Below are 25544 nucleotides of genomic sequence, written 5' to 3'. Positions count from 1 at the left end.
TCTGTGCGCACTGCACCCCATAGTCTATTATGATATGAAAACTTTTACTCGAATGATTCGTTGAATCCAGTGGGGAATTATTCTTGCATGATCACGCCATAATGCGTGGGCTAAATCGCTTGCTGGCACTCAATAATGCAGTGCCTTGGTTGCAATGGTAGTAGAAGAATGATGAGAGGCAATTGTACATAAACGCAATTGTGTTGCATTTAGTTTCTTTTCGATGGTACGTAACACAGAAAGTGGTTTGCCCAATATGAACATCAATGTGCACTGTACTTCTCGTTTCTTGTAAACATCACCAACAAATCATCAGCATCTTCCATAATATGGCCAAATGACTTGACCTACTCCATTGATTATACTCTCCCGTCCCATTTATTTAATCATGTTTGGAGAATTCAATTTTTTAAAAATAATAATTTAATTGTAATATTTGTATTTTTCTTTATATATATATTCATTTTCTCCAAACTATATGTCAACAAAAATAATGATTTTAAAAAATATATATATATCGACAGAAATTTTGTGTGTATCTAATAAATATAAATCAATTGTGCCACTTTGTATTAGCTTCCATTAATACGACCAATTGTTTTTAAAAATATAGGATAATTTCCCTCTATTTCAAAAATGTAACTTCCATAATATTTGTTAACTACTAAATTATTAATTTAAAGCTTTTGCATTTTCGAGACTAAAAAAATATTAAATATCAAAAAATTACGCAGGTCACTAAATTCCCTATGTATATCTAATACATACTAACGAATAAAAATTCTATATGTATCTAATCAATATATATAAATCGATTATGCTGTTTTGTATTAATGCAGATAAATGAAAATTATATGTGTTTAACCTATATCTAATGTATATAAATTAATAATACTGCCTTGTATTAACATATAATAAGTGTTATTGATATCAAATAATTATAATTTCGAGACTATTTCTATATTTATAATTTTCTCTCCTTCTTTATATTTATCCGCTTATTTATTAACTCACTTGTTTATTAATTTTGTCGAAAGTGTGTATATTAACAAAAATATTAACTATTAAAAAATACGCAAATCACTAAAAATGCTATGCACATCTAATACATAAAATATCATTCTTTTTATGTTTATTCGCTTATTTATTGATTTTCTCCAAAATATATATTAGCAAAAATATTAAATATGAAAAAATGCAAATTCTTAAAAATCCTACGTACATCTAATATATGCAAATGAATAAAAATTTTATGTGTATCCAATCAATATATATAAATCAATTATGCTGTTTCGTATTAAATATCAAAAAAATATGTAGGTTGCTATATACACAAACATATTAAATATAAAAAAATATGCAAGTCGCTAAAAATCCTATGTACATCTAATACATACAAACGAATAAAATTCTATATGTATCTAATCAATATATATCAATATATATAAATCGATTATGGTGTTTTGTATTAATGCAGATCAATGAAAATCATATATGATTAGCATGTATCTAATATATATTAATTAGTAATACTACTTTGTATTAACATATAATAAGTGTTATTTATGTGAAATAATTATAATTTCGACACTATTTCTATGTTTATAATTTTCCGTCCTTCTTTATATTTATCCACTTATTTATTAACTTTGTCAAAAGTGTGTGTATTGAAAAAATATTAAATATCAAAAAATTACGCAAGTCACTAAAAATCCTTTGTATATCTAATACATACTAACGAATGAAAATTCTATATGTATCTAATCAATATATATAAATCGATTATACTATTTTGTATTAATGCAGATCAATGAAAATTATATGTATTTAATCTATATCTAATATATATAAATTAATAATACTGCCTTGTATTAACATATAATAAGTGTTATTTATATCAAATAATTATAATTTCGAGACTATTTCTATATTTATAATTTTCTCTCCTTCTTTATATTTATCCGCTTATTTATTAATTTTGTCGAAAGTGTGCATATTGACAAAAATATTAACTATTAAAAAAATACACAAATTGCTAAAAATGCTATGCACATCTAATACATAAAATAGCCTTTTCTATTTTTTTAATTATTTATTAATTTTCTCCAAAATATATATTAGCAAAAATATTAAATATGAAAAAATACAAATTCCTAAAAATCCTACGTACATCTAATATATGCAAATGAATAAAAATTCTACGTGTATCCAATCAGTATATATAAATCAATTATGCTGTTTTGTATGAATACAAATCAATGAAAATCATATGTACTTAACATGTATCTAATGTATATAAATTTAATTAATTTTTTCCAAAATGCATATATTAGCAAAAATATTAAATATGAAAAAATATGCAAATCGCTAAAAATCCTACGTGCATCTAATATATGCAAATGAATACAAATTCTATGTGTATCCAGTCAATATATATAAATTGATTATGCTATTTCGTATTAATACAAATGAATGAAAATCATATGTACTTGACATGTATCTAATATATATAAACTTAAAAATAAATCAATCCAATATTTATTGATTCAAAAAACAATTATTCGATCAATAAATAAAAATATATGATTCTAAATTTATAATTTCAAATTGTTAAAAATCCTTAATTTGTATATATTATATTTATGAATTTATATTCTTCACTGTATTTCTTTTCTTTTAGTTTTTCTTATACTAAACTCTTCTATTATCTAACACACGATTTTGAATCTCTGGTGAGTTTCATACAAATTACATTCCAATCAATATAATTCATACACTACATTGCTACTTTCATATCATAATACAACTAAATTTTTTCCCTATTTTCTATCTCAAGTACTCATTGGTGATATAACCTCGCATATACAAACAGACAACATATGAGTCATCAATTGCTATCATGCTAAAATTCGATGGATCTTTCAGCTAGAAGGAATAGAAATAACAGAAGGTTGGCCAATATTCACACAAAAACACTTCTTATATGAAAGAAGTGTCATCTTGTTCACCCTGCTCAATGAAAACAATTATCATCTACAGCTCATCAACCGAGACTTTATCCAACAGTCATAATTAAACGTGTCCACTACAGCTTCTTGCACATAGCAATTATCTGTTCCCTAATTTTTCTTTATTCTACTTCCACTTATATTTAACAATATAAAAATAAACATATCGAAATTATTTCGAATTATTAATTTATCTCAACTCTTAAAAAATGATTTACATTCCGTTAATTTAAATAATATTTACATCCTGTTACTCTTAAAAAATTAAATACAAATCACAAAAATATTACTATATCTATTTATAAATATATTAATCCAATATATTATTCCTCTATTTATTATTGCAACCCTACTATCATATAAAACACTTTAAACATTAATTATTAAATAAATTCTACATTACTCATAAACAGTGAATAATGGGTACCCGCGAAACTCGCAGAGCACATTGCCTAGTATAATAGTAATTTGTACAACCAGTCACTGCTCACTGGTGGCAGAACATGGAAATCCACTAACATTCCCCTTATGGGATTTAGGATATCCACCCTGGCAGGCATGCAGGCACATCCCTGCCATCTGCCACTCTGCTACAGAACGGCCAACCCAACCCACATCCTTCTCAGCAGTCAGCTCATTAGCTAAATTTTGTCAACTGCCTCACCGAAACGACGCCACTCCCCGTCCACATAAACAAAATTATAAGAACAGGAATTTTACCTTATTTTAATTTTTTTAATCCCAAAAAAAAAAAAAGCAAAAAAGAAAAGATTCTCCCATTACACGCTTGCTACCTACTGAGTACTAATTTGCATCATTTTCCCCACATGAGAGACACCCCCTCTAAAACCAAGCACAATCCAAATATTTGGCCGTTTCAAACTCGCCCCTCCCCCAGCATTATTTTTCTTTCTTTCTCCATACTTTCCCCCATTTTCCTCTCTTCTCAATTCTCATCATCATTTCCGCTGCCCCCTGTACGGTAAGCTCTGCGTACTTTTTTTTTTTAATCTACGCGTGCATATCTGCGTATATTGTCGTATTGAGATTACGGTTTTTTGCATTAGATCTGAGTTGTTGTGGATCTGTATTGCAGGATTAAAAGAGAAAGGGATCATCGGCTTATCGTTCCGGTTGGGTATAGTCATCAAAAAGTGTGAGATAGAGAGGGAGAGATGGCCAATAGAGTGGATCACGAGTACGATTATTTATTCAAGATCGTTTTGATCGGGGACTCCGGAGTCGGAAAATCTAACATTCTATCTAGGTTTACTCGAAATGAGTTCTGTTTGGAGTCTAAATCTACCATCGGAGTTGAGTTTGCAACCCGTACTCTTCAGGTTACTCCTCCTTGTTTTTCCTCTGTAATATTCCATAATCACTCCATCTCGATTTCTTCAAAGTTTGTCTTTTGTTTTTTTTTTTTTTGGTATAGGTTGCATAATTCTCATGATTTGCATATATTAGTTTGGATGGATTTCTTTTTCTTGCAATTTTGTATCATCTTCTCTCTCGTTCTCTCTCTCTTTTTTTTTCGTCTAACTGTAGTTTTATGCACGATTTACATGACTGCGAATTTTTGACCAAATAAAAAAAAACATATAAAAATGTCGAGATTAGTAATTTGATTATCTTTAAATGTTGGATTAGTGCTTATTGTGGCGCAACGAGGTCTTAAGAAAGAAGGATGCGTTTTTAAGCACAAGTCACTCCAGTCAGTTTTGGATGGTTTCTTGAGGTATTAGTATGTTTCGGGACAGTAATTTTGTCCCCCTTGTGAAGCTCATTTTGTTTACATTTCGGATTAACAGAGTATCATACAAATTGATGTGGAGGATATCTTTTCACTCTCTATGTGAGGAGCTAAATGGAGTTCGCTGACTTGTGACATGCTAGGAGAAAGTTAAACATGTTATCATCCGACCTTATTATCTACTTAATAGATGTGTCTTTTGCAAGTTTAGAAAAGAGTTTCTGAGATTTCGTGATGAATGATGTAATTCTTCCGCCATGTTAGATAGATTGGATGGTATATGTGGCATGCTATTATTTGTAATCTTAATTTGGTCATTGAGCATGTTGGATGATGTTCGTGTGAAGTTTGGTTTGTTCTGCATGCGCACCCATAGCATGGATGGTCGCCCCTGAAACTTAGGCTTTCATTTGTCAAAATTGTAATTTACGGATATCTATTTCGTAGCTTCTACAGACTACTAGTTTCCTATAGGTTTGGCAAAACAATCTAGTACTACCTTTTATGGTGTTTCCATTGTTAGGAAACTGAGTTTGATTGTTAAAATGCTTTTCTTGGCTGGCTAGTGTATTGGGGAAAGGCTGAGAATTTGGGTACTTTGTGAGTTATGGGAACACACTAACCTGGTGATCTTCTGAAAATTTGGTGCTACAGATAGAGGGAAAGACAGTCAAGGCGCAAATATGGGACACTGCAGGACAGGAAAGGTATAGGGCTATTACTAGTGCATACTACAGAGGAGCTGTGGGTGCACTCCTTGTGTACGACATAACCAAGAGGCAAACTTTTGATAATGTCCAAAGGTGGCTTCGGGAATTGAGGGATCATGCTGATTCTAACATTGTCATCATGATGGCTGGAAACAAGTCCGACCTTAACCATCTCAGAGCTGTTCAAGAGAACGATGGCCAAACTTTGGCTGAGAAGGAAGGACTCTCTTTTCTTGAGACGTCAGCGCTGGAAGCATATAACGTGGACAAGGCTTTCCAGACTATTCTGTCAGAAATATATCACATTATAAGCAAGAAAGCATTGGCTGCCCAGGAAGCGGCTGCCTCCACCGTGACTCCCGGTCAGGGTACCACCATCAATGTTAATGATTCGTCTGGAAACACAAAGAGGGGTTGTTGTTCTACCTGAGCATCCTATTTTCAGGAACGGAAAGAAATTTGCTAGCACACACAACTTTTCTTCCCCGCTTCTTTTTCATTCTTTTTTTCCCCTTTATTCTCCCATTCTTTGGGCAGAAAACGGCTTGTAGAGTACTTCTTACTTCATTGTGACAGCAAAAAAGAGCTTACGACTGATGTTAAAAAGAGTTTAGTCATTTAGGTGCTCATTCACATGAAATATTATTGTAGTTCTTGTGTTATGGAATGACTGATACGGGTGATATGTGGCTGAGGCAAATTAAACACATGAGGTGGTCATGTATGTGTAGCATTTTTCCTGTAGATTAACTTCTTTGCTTTCTCTCTTACTTGTAATAAATATATTTTTGTCTATTTGCCTTCTCTTAATTTCTGGAATGAATTTGCCAAGCATACGTTCTCTTAATTTAAGGATGTGCTGTGACTAAATTTATACTCCTAGATGATAATAAGGAATCAATTCTCATTTCTTACAGTTACTGGGCATCAAAGCTATATTCACGAAACACACAGTTGAGCAGCGTGTATTGACGTCATTAGACTTACCTAATCCGATCCTAAACAATTCGCAATCATTAATAACAAAATATATTATGTTGGTAAAGATCATCTGAATCAAATGCTATGCTTCTCTAGTGGTCGCCCTGCGACTAGGCTCTAGAAGCGTTTTCCTTGTAATATTAATAAATAATCTCTGCCGCCTCACCTACTCTTCCAAAGTAATAAACGATGAAGGCGTTCATTAGCGCGTTGTTACTGGTAATTGTCTTGTGACTCTCGTCTAAACGCGGAAGGGGTCGATCACTAAGAAGAATTCATCTCGCATTCTTCTTCATTTTCTTTAGGCTTGTTGACTCAGCTCAACCCTCCGTCAAATGTGGCTGTGCATCAAGGATTAATAAATCAGCAGATTGTATATTGGTCAAACTCTTGAATGATGGTTCGACTTTCACAAGTTGTTGTTGACCGAGACTGGGAATCTTAGCGCAACGCAGTGCTTGTCGAGAGGTTGACACTGACAATGAAGTTACGAACGAAGAACATTAATTGCACTTTGCCCCCCTAAATTTTGTCACTAGTAACATTTTGCTGCCCTAAACTCCAAATATATATACACTTTACTCTTTGTGGTCAGCTTTTTAATGGGGTTAAGATGAAGTTATACTTTGCATGACCAAACTATCTCCGACTAATTCCTAAACACACATAATAATTGTGACATAATAAATATCTATGTCTTTAATAGTTGCTCAATCTATTTAAAAACAATTATACCGTGCATTTTGATATTTTAGCAATAAAATAAATTAGATAATCTGCAAAAAAAGAAGTCTAAACAATTGAATGTATTTATCTCAATGTTGATAGCAATACTTATTTTATATGAAATAAAATTAATTAATGCATTTGAAATGAAGATTATTTAATAATATTTTTTTTCTTAGTGTAGCACTTTTTTAATACATTTTATATGAGATAAGAAAGTGATTTTAAAAAATAACAATGTATTGAAAAAATTATTTAGAGAATCTCAAGTTTTTTTTTTTTTTGAAAAAATGTAAAATTCAAACAAAATACAAACCAAGGTATGATTACGGTATAAAAATATCAAATAACATCTTATTGACCTCTGACTTCTGAGAATCTTGTGACAGCTACAAGGTAAACAAGAATTATCAAAATCAATCCGTTTACAATTTAAAAGAAGAAAGATAAGTGATGAAAAATTAGTGTAGAAGTTTTAGAAATTTTAAATTCTTTTTACTCTACAATGCAAATTTTCAATTCTTTGGTATTATACCATCGTTTAATTTTTCATATCATGTGAGTTCATGTTTTTTCTAATAAGACATTCCATATTCCAATTAAAAGTAACTATAATATATGGGCTATTTTGTCAAAATTTTGGATGAAAAATTCATCATTAATGTTTGACTAGTCAATGAAGAGGGTAAGGTGTATATATTTGAAATTTCAGAGGTAGAGTGCTAAGTTCGGAAGGCAAAGTATAATTATTAACCCAAAAAAAAAAAAAAAGCCTACTAGATCTTAACAGCAAATATTGATGATCATCTTATTCTTGATTTTGACGGCCTTGTGGAAGAAAAGAATTCCTTTGTCCTTATTTCTCTTGTTTGGGTTGGATTCTAAAAGGAGAAGAAACTGGACTTCTTGTTAACGCGTTGGGGTATGTGTGATTCAATGCGCATTCATGCAGCCATGGAACTGCAGTAATGCTAATTATGCTATGCATCTGTGCATTCGCTCAAGAAAGATAAGGGTATGGACCTAATTAAAGCACCCATATGGAGATAACTTCAGGACTAAACATAGGCACTCTAGCACCTGGACTGCATTGTCGTGCATGTTTTTCTGCGTATTGACATTTTCTTCAGACGAGGTATTTCAATATGAAACAAAGTCACAAACGGAGACTGGAGAGAGGACTGAATAAGCGAGAAATGCTGCATTTAGTGTACTTGACGATCAATTTGTATAGTAACGTGATGAATTTTGAAACTTCTCTCACAGTAATCCCTAACTTTACTAAGCATTTCATTTTGACTTGCTCCAGGGCCAATCACAATGTGGCAGGCCAACACAAACTTCCCAGAAGTGATCGCCCAAACATGCAGGTCGTGAACATCATGAAGTCCTTCTATGCTCTTCAAGCCATTTTCAAGGAGTGCAATGTCAATCTCATCCGGAGCTCTCTCCATCAATATACAGAATACCTTTTTCAGCATGGGCAGAGTCGTGGCAAGTGCAGCAATGGAGAAGACAAGAGTGCAGAGCAGATCAACCACCAGCCACTCTGGTTTAACCCATACGATCAATCCAGAAATCATTACCCCGACACTCTGGATGATATCAGTCATAACATGCAGGTAAGCACCTTGTATGTTTATGTTTAAAATCTTTACGTTCAGTGGGGAAGGTGATACCAGACCTATGGTGTCTTCAACGCCCATGACATCTAATTCCTCCATTTCATGATCATGCTCTCCACTGTTGCAGGTTTCATGAGATTCATGAGAATGACTATGGTGAGTGTGATCATGACCAAGCCAGAAAATCATGAGCAAGTTCACCAAGAATCCAAATAAGGCAATCAAAAACATGAGTTTCCCATTCACCTTAGCATTTTTGTGGAGAATTCTGTCAACTGCTTCGTAAATCAAAATTCCACAGATAAGCCATATCAGCTGTACTGATAGGAGGACTCCCATGACTTCAAGACGACCGAATCCAAATGACTGCCGTGGTGTTGATGCCCAGCCTGCCACCCATACAGCAAAAAGAGAAATGGAAGATCCAGCAATGTCAGTGAGCATGTGAGCTGCATCCGTAAGGACAGCAAGGCTATTGGCTTTCATGCCACCAACAATTTCTACTACCATGACTACTGAGTAAAAGATTATGAGCCCTATAAGCTTCACCCTTGACTTTGATCGTTCTGCAGAGTCTGATATGCTGTATTCCAGGTTTGAGAATGAACAAATATGACTGCAAGAAAATTCAAGCTGATTATTGTTGTAACTAGCTTCTTCTGAGACTTGTGGCATCTGTGCTTTAAGTTGCTCGTTTTCTCTTGAAGCTGAATCCTCCTTTTGCTCCATCACTTTTTACCATTTGCCACCACAAAAAAGTTAGTATCTAAAGTAAAATAGCTACATTATCATAGAAATATGTTGCTGCACGAGACAGGAAACTGATTATGAATATCTACAGTACCCAATTTCAAACATGTTAGTGATTCAAGCAGAGTTTTATATTTTTATTTTTGGTTTACTCAAGTGGAGGGAATGATAAGTTTATGGAAATATATTGAAAACTTAGGACTTAGTTTAATTTGTCTCCAGAAAACAACAGCTTTGCTTATGCACCTTAAAGCTACATACTTAGCAGTGAACCAATTTAAGGGCACAAGCGATATAGCTATTGCATGGATATCTTTTCTTTAAATAACCAGATTAATGTCTTAATTATGTACTTATAGAAAGGGGATGCATGAGCTAAAGCGTGATTGAGGTGAAATATGAGAGAAAGAAAGAAAAGCAACACAGAGTAAGCGGTAAGGAGCAAAAAGCAACTATCAATAGTAAGGTAAGTTTCAAAAGAGAATTCTTATGTACCTTGTGAAGGGAAAAGACAGTATGTAGAGCTGGAAAAGGAATGGTATCAGGCTATTGGCAATTTGGTCAGATATGGCGTCAGAGAAGAAAATCATAACAGATTTCTTTTAAAGCACAAAAGGAATGATGCAAAATAACAAGGATGGTGTTTGGATGGATAACAAGAGAGATATCTCTGGTAAGGAGGTCCAGAAATCGTCTACAGGAGGGCCAAGAGACTGATGTGGCTATTGTTCTTGGTCTCTAGCCAGCAAGACTCAAGATCCTGCCCGAGGAGTACTCCTCCTGGGATGGCTCCCATATCCTAGAGGTTGTCATAGAACAGTTTTCTACAAGCAAATATTCCTTTGGAGCTGGGCTGCGAAAAGGCGTGAAGTATGAAGCATGAGGACCAAAATTAGTCGATCAGAACCACACAGGCAAACCCAGGTGTCTATCTAATATAGGCCTTCAACAATTCTAAGGAAGAGTTGCTATCATGGTAGCATCTAGCATTCATCAGATGATACAAAATGTTCATAACCAGTTATTTCCCTTTTACTCCAACTGGAATGAACATTTCATCATTTTCCATGCCACCTTTTATTCTGAATTTTCATGTTACACTTCTACGTCTCGGGTCATAATTCAAAATCTTGCTTTTCCTTTTCAACTTATAAGATGTCAGTTACCCGCAATAAACGCAATTGTAGACAATATACCGTTTCAATAGATGAAAAAGTTTGCAAGAATGAGCTTTCTTCCCGTCCTACTTAATGTGATTAAACATCTATCTACACAAAAAACTATAGCCAAGTATTCTAATCCTGCTCTCTGCAGCCTTGCATGATAGAACCACGCTTTCATAAAAAATTGCAGATATAGACGATAATGCATTCTTCTATAAATGACCATCCAAAGGTAATGATTTCAGCTTAAGGCTCCAGTAACGAAGGAGAGGTCCAAATCAATAATGAAGAGCAAAAATGTAAAGTCAATCATCAAGAATTTGTTAACGATTTTACGAATTATAGAAACGTTTGATTCCATTTGTTGTGAATAAATTTCTATATAAAGATGTCAACTTAATAGGATAAGCTGTCCCAAGTTATGATGCAGAAACCATAATCTGTCGGGTTTGAAATACAAGAAATTTCTGATTTTAACAAGAATGAATTATTTTTCCATTTAATTCAATTGATTGGGCAAAAAATGGGAATTAATCCTTTCATGCTTATGTCCTCTGCAAGCCCCATTCAGTCATTCAGGATCAAGAACTCAAGCATGGGGACATCTACGGCAATGTACAATTGTTTTTAGCAACAATCACGAAAATCATATGTCAACTCACATATCTGCAGTTCAATAGCAAGAACCCTTAAATGAAAATTGATGTGCATGCATGGGAAAGCGTAAACGATCCAGAAAACGGAAGGCAGCCATCAGGACGGAGAAACCAAAACCCATTCCAGGTATCATATCAAAAAAGCATGTGATGTTGAGCGAAAAAGAAATCAGCCAAGAAATTGGATTGCAAGGCAATGAAAGCACCAGATAAAAGCTAAAATTGATTGCAAGAAAATGGTTACCTTGGAATTGCAGATGAAAGAAGAAGCGAAATTTGAGGAAGAATGCCTTGACATTTTACTCGTACGACTGAACTTTCTATAATGGGATTTATGACAACCCCAACTTGAGAGGAGCCACCGTCAGTCATTCACAGCAGACAGTCACAAGACTCACAACTCGATATTCATTTGTACCTTAAAATTGAAGGGGGCCAAAAAAAAAAAAAAAAAAAAAAAGGAGTAGACTAGAATCTATCAACCTCCATTCAGGACAATAGAAAAGAATAAACTTGCTTTAGACCTTTTCTGTTTTTATTTAATTCAAAAAGACATAAAGGAAAATATACCTGTACAGGAGAACAGCAGCATTTCTTGTTATGTGTTCTTGATATTTTTCCCCCAAAAATTAACAATCGGAACAGGGCCTAAGACCCCCTCGGGTATGTTCTTGAACTTGAGTCGGGTATGTAAAATTTTCTCGTCCTGCCAAAAAACATTCGGATATTATAAGGAATTCCAAATTTTATGGTCGAACCAACAGAGGCCATACCTTTTCACCTCAAAGTAATGGTTACTTTTGATAGACATATGATATAAAGGTGCAAGTTGCAAGTATTTCGAGCTTCACCATCCGAAATGTTTTAGTCCTTGCGTTCGGTTTGCAATAACATACCAACTTATGGAAGCTTTGAAATTCTTGTCCAAAATACTCAAATGAAGTACGATAAATAACTCAAACAAAACAAATCTTCACCGTTTATTTTTTCAGATGGTGAAATCCATTTCATGATTGCCCTCATAAATCACCAAATAAAGGTAAGTCTTTCTTAGGCTGGGTGGAGTATATATAGACGATAATAATGCCCCTTTGGAACCATGCAAAGGTACTGTTTCATAAACAAAATCAACTCTAGAGAAATGTATGCCGTGTTTGTGTAAACACACAAAAGGTGCAACTCCACTTCTAACGTATGTATATCTGATAGACCAAATGCCGATCTTACCGGTCGGTTATGGCTGTTCTGTTACACTCTAAAGTCTTTATTTTGAGGACAAAACTCTTGAATCCAAACAGAGCTTAAAGAATCATTGTTGTTTAATAAATAAAAACATCTCTTTCTAATACATCACCTCCCCCCCCCCCCTCCCCCGGGGTAGCAAAATCCTTTTCAAGAATTATTTCTCTTCTTCCAAATCACAAATTACCTCACATAGACACTTGGAAAACTTTTCCTTATGTGTCTTGATTCTAGCATCAGTTGCGTCTAACCAACCAGCCCCTTAAACTGTTGCAGGTTGTCTTTGCTTTTTCAAACTTTTGTGAATTACATGTTTTGTCGAACATCTAACAGGTACAATATGCTTTGGTATAATATTGCAAAGGAAGAAGAGAGCCAAAAGCATGATGATATTATTCTTTTCCCAACTCATATCACACTAAACGGAAGTTTTGTCGAAGCTTTCTCTATCAGAAGATTTTGGAAGTGGTGAGGGAAGACAAACGTCTTGCGAGAGAGAGGATTGATTTTTTTTTTTTTTTTTTGGTTTTGTTTTTGTTTTCCAATCAATCAGTTAAAGAAGGACAATTGTGATTAAAATAACATTATTATTGCATAACAGGAGACCCGTAAACCGATCTTGCCACCTTTCTATGCTTTTAATGAACAAAATAGAATGCGTACTAAATTTGGCAATCATCAAGCTTACATTTCATGACTCCTCTATTTTTCATCATCCAAGGACGGCTCTAGAAAAATATATTGTAACGATTTGATGTATATAAAATAAAAGAAATAATTAAAAAATATGTTTGCAGAAAATATAAAACTTCTTTAACAGAAAATCACAATCCAAAAAACAATCCAAAACAGGATAAGGGTGAGTCAAACCTAGAATAACAAAATGAAACAACAAGGTCCGATGTGGCTTTGCTTAAGATCCATGTGGGTACTGTGCATCCGTATGGTTCGATGGTGATTTAGTTCCCATAGATTTCTCGTGACCCTATTAACAGGGTCACCCTCTAATACAGGTTAAATTAGAACTAAGAGTAGACGTAGACGATGACAAGTGACAAACAGAAAACATGAATATTTGCATAATTTCACCATCACATCACATCGCATCACGATCAATGTCAAGTCCAAACCAAAATAATCCCAAGGAGGCTGAGAATAGCTCATTAATCATTACCCTACATTTGAGAAGTAAGATCAACAATGTAGGAAAGTTTGTGATCTAGCAATTAAACATCAACTCCTTTCCTTTGTCCCTTATACTCTACCAATAACTTCCTCTTAAAAAAATATCTGGGTCCCTAACAATTGAGTTAGTACGAGAACATATCTAAACCATGAATCTCAACCCCACACCCTTTAGGCTATGGCTTTAAGCCCTTTAAATCAAAAACCAGGGAGCACCAGAGCCAGAAATCAAAAGGGCCTTTTATTTTCATTGCAAGTTGTTTAAAAAAAAAAAAAAAGATAGAGTATGTGGGTCGTGGTTTTTTTTTTTGGAGGGGTGGGGGTGGGGGTGGGAAAAGGGAGCGGGGGGTGTGTGTGCACAAATGAAATCACTGATGAGCATTCCCCAACTGGCAACGCCACGTAAGTGTGTGATTAATCATCGGAGGATACAACCACACGAGGGCAGCGGAATTCTCGACTCCGACCACAACCTCTTCTTATTACGCATTTTCTTTTTCCTATTAATTTAAGCACTATCCTATCTTTCAAAAAAAAGAAAAAGAAAAGTCCTCTCCGCCGCATCGGAGTTGCAGCCCCCATCCCCCCAACCGAACCTCACGCGCCCTCTATTCCCTTCCCTTTCCTTTACCCTAAATTCCACCAATTATAATCTTTTTAATCTTTATCTATCTCTCTCGTTTTCGTCATTGATAGAGAGAGAGAGAGAGAGAGCTTAAGAGAGACAGAAAATTTGACTAAATCTTTTCATGTTTTTAGTTTTATTTCATTCCATATCTTCTTTTCTGTAGGGAAGATTTGTTGGAAACCCTAAGTTTGGTTAGGTTGGCTGTAAATTGGAGAGAGAGGAGTAGTTAGAGAACCGATATTTGTAGGGATGGCCGCCGCGAATGGGCAGGGAATTGAGCCTGCGGTACTTGATGACATAATCAACCGGTTGTTGGAGTTCCGGCACGCGCGGACGTTGCGCCAAGTCCAGCTCTCCGAGGCGGAGATCCGGTCGCTCTGCAACGCTTCCCGGGAAATCTTCCTTCAACAGCCTAATCTCTTGGAGCTTGAAGCACCAATCAAGATCTGCGGTAGACTCCCCTTTCACTATTGTTACTTTTAGTTAAATAGCACATGCATGCATGTTTATCATACTGATTTAGATTCCTAGATGTACGGGTAGGGCATCTGCTTTGATAGTATATATGCTCTTTTCTTTTCTTCTTCTTTTTTTTCTTTTTAATTTGTTTGGATTGTTTATAGTTTTCCACTAAGTTATCATCTTTCTATTGAGCTGTATGTTGCTTAATTCTATATGTTTTCTGTGAAACAGAGACAAGCAAATTGTGGATTTTTATATTTTCGGTAAGAATATGAGTTATTTTGGAAATTCTGAGTTTTTTCTGCCCAGAAAATTTGGTGCTATAACCTTAGAAAATGTTTTGATGAGTAACCAAGACTTCGATTTTCACCATAGCTTGGCCATTTGCTTCAATTTTAATCTCAATCGCCTTTACAGCCTTGCTGGCAAATGCACTTTCTTTTGTTATTCTTGTTGTAATTTTGATTTAATTATTCTACGAAAATACTGGTGGAACCATTTTTTAGGAGTTACAGGGGAGATGGCAGGGGTGGGGTTGTTGTAGTTTCTAGTTTTCGTGAGGATATAAGTGTATTAGGGGATGCTGCCCGCTTAACATCTCCCGTTTGCTTTCAATGAGTTCAAATGTAGCTGCTTTACCAGATAGTGGAAACTAGTTGATGCATAACAACATTGGTCAAATTATTGCTGAAAAGGATCATAGAGTTTCTAAGTTTCATCTCATCTCTTTATATTTCCTCTGGATTATTTATCTTGTCTAAACTATGGCACTTTTTTTTTTTTGCACTACCACTCTTTCTAATGTCCGTAGAGCATAAATTTGCCTTATGGTATGTAATTGCTGAATTAGACCAGCATTGCATGGAAAAAAAAGAGTTATTCCGTTACACTTTTGGTACAGTGTTAAAAATGGTTAAGGATTTACCAATACCTGGATAGGCAATCCGATTCTTATTTGATTGGAATATGCTTTGGTTGATCTGCTGATCCCTCCAATCTGCTTCCTGCAACATCCTGTATCAAAGTTGAGCACAATGAAATTAGTCCTTCATGCCACTAGCCGAAAACATGGATAGAAGCTTGCTTTTTTGTTTCTTTATTTTGGAAGGTTCGGGGGAGAGCTTTTTTGGATATGCTTGTCTTCCAGTTTCTGTCGTGACAAAACAAACCAAATTCTGTTTTTAGTCAAATCTGGTGGCCCTTTTCGGACAAAATATGGAGAGATTTCCTCTGAAATGGAATCTTTGATGTTTGTTAAAATAACTTTCAAAAGGTATCTGGACATGAGAATTTAAACAAGAATGAACTGGGAATTTGATGGTCCTGTTGTTTTCTAAACCCATATTTTTTTGTAGCAAGATCTTCTTCTGATTTTGGAAAATAGCAAAAGGAAACCAAAATTCTGCCAATTTGGGGTTTCACATATTACAAAGTTAAAAAATGTTTTCCAAGACGCAGCAAAGTGGTTTTCCAAGGTTCTTATGAACTTGGAAAGAGGTTTCTCTGGAACCTTTTTAAGATTTAGAGAGTTCAGTAACATGTGACGCATTAATTTATTTAACAGCTTAATCTGGTGACTGGTGAGATCAGAGTTAGTAGGATGTGAAATGCAGTCTTGATTTTCTTCGCCTCATTGTTGGTAATTCATATTTGTATTGTAGATTTTGACAGTTGAGCACACAGGCATGCAATCATTATTATTATCATTCTGATTATAGGGAATGAGAACCTTGCCAGAAAAGGCCAGGATCCTTGTACAATTCCATGGAATGCCAATGATCTGGATTCTTGGCAATTGAATTGATTCTTTTGCTGCTTAATAAAATTCTTTAACCATAGAAGAAATTTTAGAAGGCTGGGGTTAGATAAGAAAATAAGGTGATCTGCCTGCGCTTTTTTCATTGTTAAAGCTGTAAAATGTAGAGAAGGTATCCTAGTTTGCATCAATTATGTGGTGGAAGAGTGTGGAGAGAACAGGGAAGATGGGGTGAAGGAAGTTGTCGATTAGGTCTGTGGCTGTGAATTGGGTTTACTTCCCCCCTGGGGGGGGGGTGTTATGAGTAGCATGCTGCTGAAACGTGTAACGCATACAGTGAAGCCTAAAAGCAAAAATTGACAAGGAGAAACGTGTTAGTGGGAGGTCTATCCCACACTTAACATGGTGCAGTTGAGCAATAAATTTAGCGTAGAACCTGGGAGAAAAATTTGTGGGCTACTGTACATGGTAAATAGAATGCGGCTGCTAGCAAAACTTGCAGTGATGTGCGGTTTCTTTCCAAATAAGCTGGATGATGATGTAATTTTGATTTATGATAAAATAGGGGTAAACCGAAACCTGACTGATTCAGTTGTAGAATATTGAATTTGTTTCTTAATGTTGAGTATCTAGTAACTGTTCATTTTATGTGCTTGTTTGACTGTTGTCATTCATAAAAAAGATGTTTATAAAGTTGCACACACAATTTTATAAACACCAAGGTCCTAAAATGGATGATTTAGGTTGCCCTAAGCATTCCAAGGAAAGCCAATCTCATTGTTTGGAGTCTCTGGGGATTAATTGAATTATGAAATGTTCATCATTGCCTTTTGGGGGGTAAAGTTCAGCTAGCTGTGTGACAGATACATCAATTGATCGCCATAGTTGGTTCCCCTATTTAGCAGTATAAATGATAGATGATATGTTCTAACGTTATCTGCCAAGGCATGATGCTTGATGTTCTTTATTTAGTAGACATTTTCTTTTCATTGATTTGCCTGAATTTTTCCGTGATTGTTTGTATTCTAAAAAAAAATGCATCCTTTATTGAGTATTGGGCTTTGTGAGGGTTTTTTCTAGTCCATGTGTTCTATTTGGGTACAGCCTTGTCACTTCCACTTTCGTTTTGATTGGAAGTTTTACGTTTTCTTACATGGACTCGTAAAAGAAAATTTCTGTTCATTTTTCTTTGAATATGAAGACATGATAATTTCTGCTGTTGACTTTTGCTTGGATAGTCTACTAAAGCTGGGAATTAATAATTTTGGTCAATTTGAGGTAAAGATTGGGAGATACCCTTTTTCCTTGTTGACTGTGAGTTGTTCTTTGCCTTGCATCCCTATTTGTGGAAGTACATGCTTATTAAATCAGAAAGAAAAAGAGGATTGTGATTGTTTAATGTCGAATGTTTTTTTCCCTTATCTGTGCTTTTAAGTTGCAAGTTTGTCTTTAATGCTGCAGAATTAAGTTAAAGAAACTGACTTGAAGCTCTCTTCTTTTGTTGGCCTGATCTCCAGGTGACATTCATGGGCAATATACCGATCTCTTGAGACTATTTGAATATGGAGGATTTCCTCCTGAGGCCAATTATTTATTTCTTGGGGATTATGTGGACCGAGGAAAACAGAGCCTGGAGACCATCTGCCTTCTGCTTGCATACAAAATAAAATATCCTGAGAATTTCTTCCTTTTACGAGGAAATCATGAGTGTGCTTCAATTAACCGAATATATGGGTTCTATGATGAATGTAAACGACGGTTCAATGTTAGACTTTGGAAAACCTTCACTGAATGTTTCAATTGTCTTCCTGTAGCTGCCCTAATAGATGACAAAATACTCTGCATGCATGGCGGTCTTTCTCCGGATTTAACAAACTTGGATCAAATAAGAAACTTGTCTCGTCCAACTGATGTTCCAGACTCTGGCTTGCTTTGTGATTTACTGTGGTCAGATCCTTGTAGAGAAATTAAAGGTTGGGGAATGAATGACAGGGGAGTTTCATTCACTTTTGGTCCTGATAAGGTGGCAGAATTCTTGATGCAGAATGATATGGACCTAGTTTGTCGTGCCCATCAAGTATTATTGTTTCTCTTTATCCTTTTCCATATGTTTATTGTGTATTGACTCCTATTCACATGACAGCTTCCTCCGGTCACACCCTTTTCTCTTCCCAGGTTGTGGAAGATGGATATGAATTTTTTGCTGATAGGCAGCTGGTTACAATATTTTCTGCTCCGAACTATTGTGGTGAATTTGACAATGCTGGGGCTATGATGAGTGTAGATGAAAGTTTGATGTGCTCCTTTCAGATTCTGAAGCCAACTGATAAAAAGCCTAGGTTCTTATAAATCAAAATTTGATTATTGCTGATTCAGGTTCTTCTAGAATGCTAAGGTTAGTATCATGAACGCTCTGAATAAATTAAATATGTGCATTACTCTCCAGTTTATATGTATGCATGATATGTTCGTCAAGTTTCCAAAAGATTATCTCCTTATTTTCTATATATGAGCAATGCCTACAATTGCTGTAAGGACTTAGAATTTTCAATATTCCAGTACAAACCATCTTTTGCTGGTTCTAAGCCTACCAAGCTGTCAAAATGGAAACTAACTGAAATTTAGGGTTCACCTCCCACATTCTGTTCTTGTGCATCTGTTAGAATGTAATATATATGTGGACAGTGAAATGGGGAAAAAAAAAGTGAGCTGATGTTTTGATTGAAGCATCAAGGAGGGGAAATATGGGAAATATTTTTTAAGCAGGATACCGAATATTGTAATACTGCCATATTTCCATGGACATCTTCGGTCTTTAGCGTTTTCCTGTGTTGAATTACTAATTATTTTGTACTTAAATTTGTTTTCTTTGGTTAGTGATTGAGTTCATTTTGGAAGTATGTGTACCTTAATGGTTTGGATGACTTTTTTTTTTTTTTTTTTTTTTAAATGTTTAGCATTATTATTAAGTGGAGGATATGTCAAACTGATATACGTTATCATCTGACTATATGCTTCGTTACTGCAGGATTCTGCCCCAAACCTCGATCTAAAGTCTCCTTCATCCTCGGCTTCGCAGAAGTTGAGCACGTAGCGGTGTCATTCTGGTATCCACTCACAGGGCATTAGACGTTCGTTGTGTTTTGGCATAGAATGTTGAAGACCAGTTTAGTTTGGAGGCAATTGTTCTCCAGACTGGCCAGAAGTGCCAGAAATTTTTCTTTGCTTCTTTGAACCTTGTTGAATCTTCTCCTGCAATTTATGATTTGACCCTGTAAATACATTATTGGTTTTGTAAATTGCGCTGGAATTCTGGATTACTGAGTATTGGCGATACGTTGAAGATTTGCATCCACGCTGTTTCTAGGAGCTTCTGGTGTCATTTTTTTCGTTGCGTGGCTCAATGGGCTGGCAAATATGCGTATAATTGTGCCAATAAGAGTGGTGTCATATATTTCCTGCGTTCCATAAAATTTGTCGATTTTAGGAGTTGCGTCGTATATTTTCTCCGTTTAGGAGAAAATTTCTATAATGGCATTAGTTCCATAAAATTGGTCATTTTTTAGGAGAAAAATTGTATAGTAATTTTAGTAGAAAAGAGAATTTTTCTTTTTCTTTTATATTCTTAGCGGCGGGTTATCTTTTCTTTAATGTATTGATAATTGTAGGTTAATTTTTTTAATGCAATAATTAATTTGGAACAAAAAAAGTGATAGACAAGGTAAATTTTACTGTATTGATAATTGTAGAAAATAAGTACTAGGGTATATGATGGGTAAGGATTAAATTTCATTGAAAAAAGTGGATACCTCTTCAAGATTACAATTAATTTGGAACAAAAAAGTGACAAATTTTTTCAAGATTACAATTAATTTGAAACAAAAAAAAAAAGTGATAAACATGACGGGATAGAAAGTAGACCCCACTGAGTTAGACATCCCATTGCTTTTATTTGAATTATCCATTGGCAGTGAATATGAGAAGGCAATGCAGCTTATTACTTTGGCATGTATATTTTAACTAGATTGTTGCTGATTTAGAAATTCATAGCCGACGAAAATTATAAGAAAGATCAGTCCGTATGACCTTTTTTTTTTTTTTTTTTTTTTTTTCCAAACGGTCTGTATGACTGTTTGCTCGTTATATTTTATGAGTGTTAATTTGTAAATGTGTTGCAAGGTAATTCTTTTTAGGGATAAGGACAGAAACTTCCCTTGAGGTTTTTGATAATTTCATTTAGTTTTTTTAAGGTTTCAAAAATTAAACATATCTCCTTTGAGTTGATATTTTGGTAACAAAAAACCATTCAATGATCAAAATTTTGAATGAATTATCCAAAATACCCTCCTGAAATTGTGAAATTCATTTTACCATCCTATAAAATTCTTTGAAAAAAATGAAAAATGCATAAAATCTCAAACCTACTTTCGACCATCATATCGAGTATGTTAAACAGCTTATATTTTCACATCTCAGATTAGTACCATTATTATCATGATCATCACCACTATCATCAGCCCCTAAATTCTAAACCTCAATCTAAGTTAAAAAAAGGGGAGGGGGGGGGGGAATCAGCATTACTAAACTCAAAAAATTTGACCAACTACATTAATATAACATCTTATCTCTCAAATGTTGGAGCACCAACCCTAACCCTAGCCTTTTTAAGCTTTCAACTTACATCTTTTTCTGTCCATCTTCAGATTCTCCAATCAAAGGTAAAATTAATTTGTAATATGCTAAAATTGTGTTCATGACATAATTGATTATTTCACAGGTAAATCTTATTTTTGTTTCCATTAAATGTCTAATTGTGTATGCATAAGATTAGAAGTGGATTTTTTATTGCATGAACAGTGTGTTAAGGTTATTGAATGTGTTAAAGTTATTATGATCATTTTATAGAGTAAAGAGAGGTAAGTGTAATATTGAAAAGTTTAAGGGTACTAGATGAAATTATTAGAAATCTCAAAGTAGGTTTCTAAAATTATCCTTCTTTTTATGATCAGGGCATGAAGTGGGCCTGAAGGCGCACCTAGAATTTCGAAACTGTGCTGCCATCTTCCCTGGAGGGAGCAGATCAGAAGTACGTTACAGTAGTGTTTGAGCGAACTTAAATCTATTGTAGTCTAAAAATAACTTTGAAATCAAATACAGGAAGTAACGTTAATCAGGTTATCAGAAGTTTCAATCCGAAGTGAGTCTACTACTTTACTCGAGGCCATTTTTCTGCCTCTCTTTCCTTCGGGGAAATATTTGCTCGAGAGTAGAGTAGCATTTAAATGGTGCAAGTGCAGTTGCTGGTGGCTCGTACATACACCTGAACATCTGCCAGAGATTACTTGCTCTCATTCCAGTCTACCAGCTTCCAAGACAATTCCCGGCTTTTACTCCACAAAACAATATGGCATTATCATCAAAACCGAATTGAACCTTGTGCTTGCAGCTGCATGGGGAATGCAAAAGTGACTTCACCATTTTCGTGCCAATTAATGGGGTTCTACGTCCAGACATAGATATACTACTATATTTCTTGTTTCCAGAGCCTCAAGTTAATGCAAAAAATGTGGTGGGGAGGATGATATGATGACTCTCGTCTCCTTAATGTAAAAATTTGACTACCACTTTCTGTTTTTAGCATAAGACCCTTGAGTTGCTAAATCCCATGTTTTCGTTGAGTTTCTTACCTCACAGAACTTGCCGCATTCATATAGTAGTCTGGAATCAAGACTTGGAAATCGGAACTCTGGCGTGTGCAAATTTCCATCTTTGCACAGGAGACAGGACTAGGACTAAGTGATGGCAACTTTTTTGACCAACCTTGGTTTTTGTTCGGTTTTGCATTTGAGAAATATATGTACTAGTATATTGGAAATTGGAGACCTAAAAAGATGTTTAAACTAGAGTAAATTAGGATTAGGGGCAGTGAGGACTGAATCATTACGGGATCAAACGAATGTATTACACATTTATTTAAATTTTTCACTTAATATGACAATTGATGGGAGGCACACCAAGCCTTAAATGGCTTAGTGGTGGCCACCAACCTGAGCTAGTGGTTGCACACGAACTTCTAGTACTAGATATTTAAATTCCAAATACTGGCTTATGATCAATTAAGTTCGTTAAGGCACATTGTGGCCCTAGTTAGCACTTAGAAGAAGTGCAATTTGTGGAACCAAACCCGGGAGCATGAGTGCAGAACTGTCAATGAGGTTGGACCAATTCAATCTTAGCCTACTCAACTCGAAAAAATACCCAATGAACCTAATTTTTCATTGAATTGGATTGAAAATGGGCTTAAATATTGAGTTCAAAAAATAATATATTCATATTTTGATATATATATATATATATATAACACTAGTACTTTATACTTACGAGTTATGTGTCAAAATATGTTAATAGATATAAGAAATATTAAATATACAAAATTATGTTAAAAGATTCAGAGGTACAATTCTTAGTACGAACAAATTAAAAACCTTAAAATATGTATTGACTGTTGATCATGTTTTGTTACTATTTTTCATGTACTTTGAACTAATTAGATACATTGTTATTAAAACAGTCTCGGTTTCTATATTTTTGATAAACTGATGCTAGTTCATGTATAGTTTTAATGTTGTGAGGGTGCTCACCTCGGCCACCCCGCGTGTCCGAGGTGAAGTCACCTCGTCCCTCATCGGAGCCCATCCCTGTCTTGAGCACAACCCCAGAGCCCGGCTTCATCCCTAGTCCACCGTGTAGGTGACCTCGGCACATCCACCTCGGCCGCACACTGATGATGTCAACCTGCCTGACATCTTCCAAGACCAGCACTTTATCTGAAAAGCACGGGAGGCACTTGATGGCACCTGCACCATATCCTCCGTCATCACTCCCAGGCGGCTACAGTGTCAGAGTCAGACTCCCCGACAGGAGACAGAGCCGTAATGTCAGAGTGGGTCCCACTAACATAAGTCCAGAGTCTCGCCTCTACTCTTCTATAAATACCTCCCTCACACTCCCACCAAGTAAGCGGACACTGTTCATTAACTCATTCTCATTATTCTCGTTCTCATACTAACTTGATCGTCGGAGTGATACCAGGGGAGAAGCCCCGCCACACACTTCGGACGAGGAGGTTCACTTCGGACACAGGAGTTCACCTCACTTCATCTCAGAGAGGACTGATCCAGGTCGGTCTAGTTACCAACCAAAAATCACCTCCTCAATTGGCGCCGTCTGTGGGAACGAGACTACTGTTACTAAAATGAGATCCACGCGCTCCAGAAGTGGTCGAGTTCCCTCAACTGGGGCTGGGCAGACCTCGGGAGCCCAGCAAGATCGCATCTCTGAAGAGCAAGGGTCCCCGAGGACCCAGCCTGACAACGAGGAGGCCATCGCCAAGATGGCCGAGTTCGTATCACACAACCCTACCATTTTTGAGGAGCTAGGAAGGTACCTCAAAAGACAGGGGAAAGAAAAGGCCGAATCTTCCAAGAGGAGGCCGACGAAGTCCCCTGAGGCACCTTCAGATGAAGACTCCGATGAGAGGCGTCTCTCTCGGAGTACCTCCAGGCGTGCCTCCTCCAAGGCGACCTCTAAAATTGCCTCCATCTCCCGAGCGTTTTCTCGAGGACTCCTAGGGAAACGGGCCGAGAACCCACCTCGGCGCCCCGGGGGCCTAGCTTCGGACTACATGAGGGCCCCGCCCTTTACGGATGACATCAATGGGGAAAGGGTGCCCCCGAACTTCAAGCTTCCAAACTTGCACACCTATGACGGCCGAGGTGACCCCGAGGATCACCTCCGCGCCTTCATCTCCGCATTCCGACTCTACTGCGTCCCCGACGCCGTGATTTGTCGGGCTTTCTCCATTTTCCTACATGGGACTGCCCGGAAGTGGTTCTGGAGTTTGGAACCAGGGAGCATTTCCTCCCTGGATGAGCTGATAGACCGGTTCATCCACCGCTTCGTGTCGTCTCGACCAATCACGAAGACTTCAGCTTATCTCTTGAACCTTCAACAGGGTCAGGGCGAGTCTCTTCGCTCGTATGCTCAGAGGTTCAACGAGTAGAATGTGCAAATACCTGATCAGAACGAGCAGGTAACTCTCGCGGCCTTTACCAACGGGTTGGTGGCCGGACTCTTCAACACCGAAATCCATCGGGATTACCCTCGTACACTTCACGAACTCTGGGAAAGAGTGGACCAGGGAATCCGAAGTGAAGATGTGAATCGCATGAAGCGAGAAGCCCAAGCCTCTCGTACGGGACAAGATGCCCGGAGAAGGAAAGACATCGGCCGAGGTGAACCCGGCCCAAGTGGCACTTCAAACCCACCACGGGACCGCCGGAGTGTCTTTGACCGGATCGTGAAAGGAAGATCTTCCACCTCGGACGCTGAGCTAACACCGCTCAATTCCAGCCGATCTCATGTCTTGGCTGTGATGAGGCAGAACCACCTCGGCCGAACACCTCCTGAGATCCCTGGAAGAAGAGATAGGAGGAACTCCAGCCTCTACTGTGCCTACCATCGAGATGTTGGGCACGAGACCGAAGACTGCAACGATCTGAAACGAGAGATCGAAAATCTAATTCGGCAAGGACACTTGAAACAATTTGTCCGCAAAGATGGAAGCTTCGGACGAAGTGCCTCCCACCGGGAGAGCCGAGGTCCTCGCCGAGAAGACAGGCGGGACACCAAGTTCAACTGCCGAGGTCCTGAGGACCAGAAAGGGGACCAAAGGCCTCCACGCGACGGGTCACCAGGCTATGGTCCAAACATTGCCGGGGTGATCAACACCATCTCAGGTGGTCCCACGGGAGGAGACAGCCAGAGCTCCCGAAAGCGGACCTACCGCCAAGCCGGCATGGATGTGGCCGAGCCGAGCTCGAGGCTGTCCGAGGTCATA

The 25544-nt window shown here is 36.6% G+C and overlaps 3 protein-coding genes across 3 annotated transcripts; 2 read left to right on the top strand and 1 right to left on the bottom strand.

Moving 5' to 3' along the window:
• Nucleotides 1-3832: 3832 nt before the first annotated feature.
• Nucleotides 3833-6266, top strand: LOC113729484 (ras-related protein Rab11C). Its single transcript, XM_027253780.2, has 3 exons — nucleotides 3833-3990; nucleotides 4105-4348; nucleotides 5416-6266. The coding sequence occupies exons 2-3, from the start codon at nucleotides 4184-4186 to the stop codon at nucleotides 5899-5901; spliced, it is 651 nt and encodes a 216-aa protein (XP_027109581.2). The 5' UTR covers nucleotides 3833-3990; nucleotides 4105-4183; the 3' UTR covers nucleotides 5902-6266.
• Nucleotides 6267-8356: 2090 nt separating this feature from the next.
• Nucleotides 8357-12067, bottom strand: LOC113729463 (metal tolerance protein B). The gene is made up of 3 exons (XM_027253759.2): nucleotides 11943-12067; nucleotides 11617-11790; nucleotides 8357-9534 (listed from the first exon to the last, which is right to left on the bottom strand). The coding sequence occupies exon 3, from the start codon at nucleotides 9530-9532 to the stop codon at nucleotides 8384-8386; it is 1149 nt and encodes a 382-aa protein (XP_027109560.1). The 5' UTR covers nucleotides 9533-9534; nucleotides 11617-11790; nucleotides 11943-12067; the 3' UTR covers nucleotides 8357-8383.
• A 2196-nt stretch (nucleotides 12068-14263) lies between these two features.
• Nucleotides 14264-20014, top strand: LOC113729452 (serine/threonine-protein phosphatase PP1 isozyme 2). Its single transcript, XM_027253750.2, has 4 exons — nucleotides 14264-14878; nucleotides 18163-18722; nucleotides 18821-19040; nucleotides 19674-20014. Exons 1-3 carry the CDS (start codon nucleotides 14677-14679, stop codon nucleotides 18992-18994), a joined length of 936 nt encoding a protein of 311 aa, XP_027109551.1. The 5' UTR covers nucleotides 14264-14676; the 3' UTR covers nucleotides 18995-19040; nucleotides 19674-20014.
• The last annotated feature ends 5530 nt before the right edge of the window (nucleotides 20015-25544 follow it).

The sequence above is a fragment of the Coffea arabica genome, chromosome 1c (assembly GCF_036785885.1).
Source record: "Coffea arabica cultivar ET-39 chromosome 1c, Coffea Arabica ET-39 HiFi, whole genome shotgun sequence".
In the NCBI taxonomy this organism is placed as follows: Eukaryota; Viridiplantae; Streptophyta; class Magnoliopsida; order Gentianales; family Rubiaceae; genus Coffea; species Coffea arabica.
This window is presented reverse-complemented; position numbering and strand designations above follow the sequence as displayed.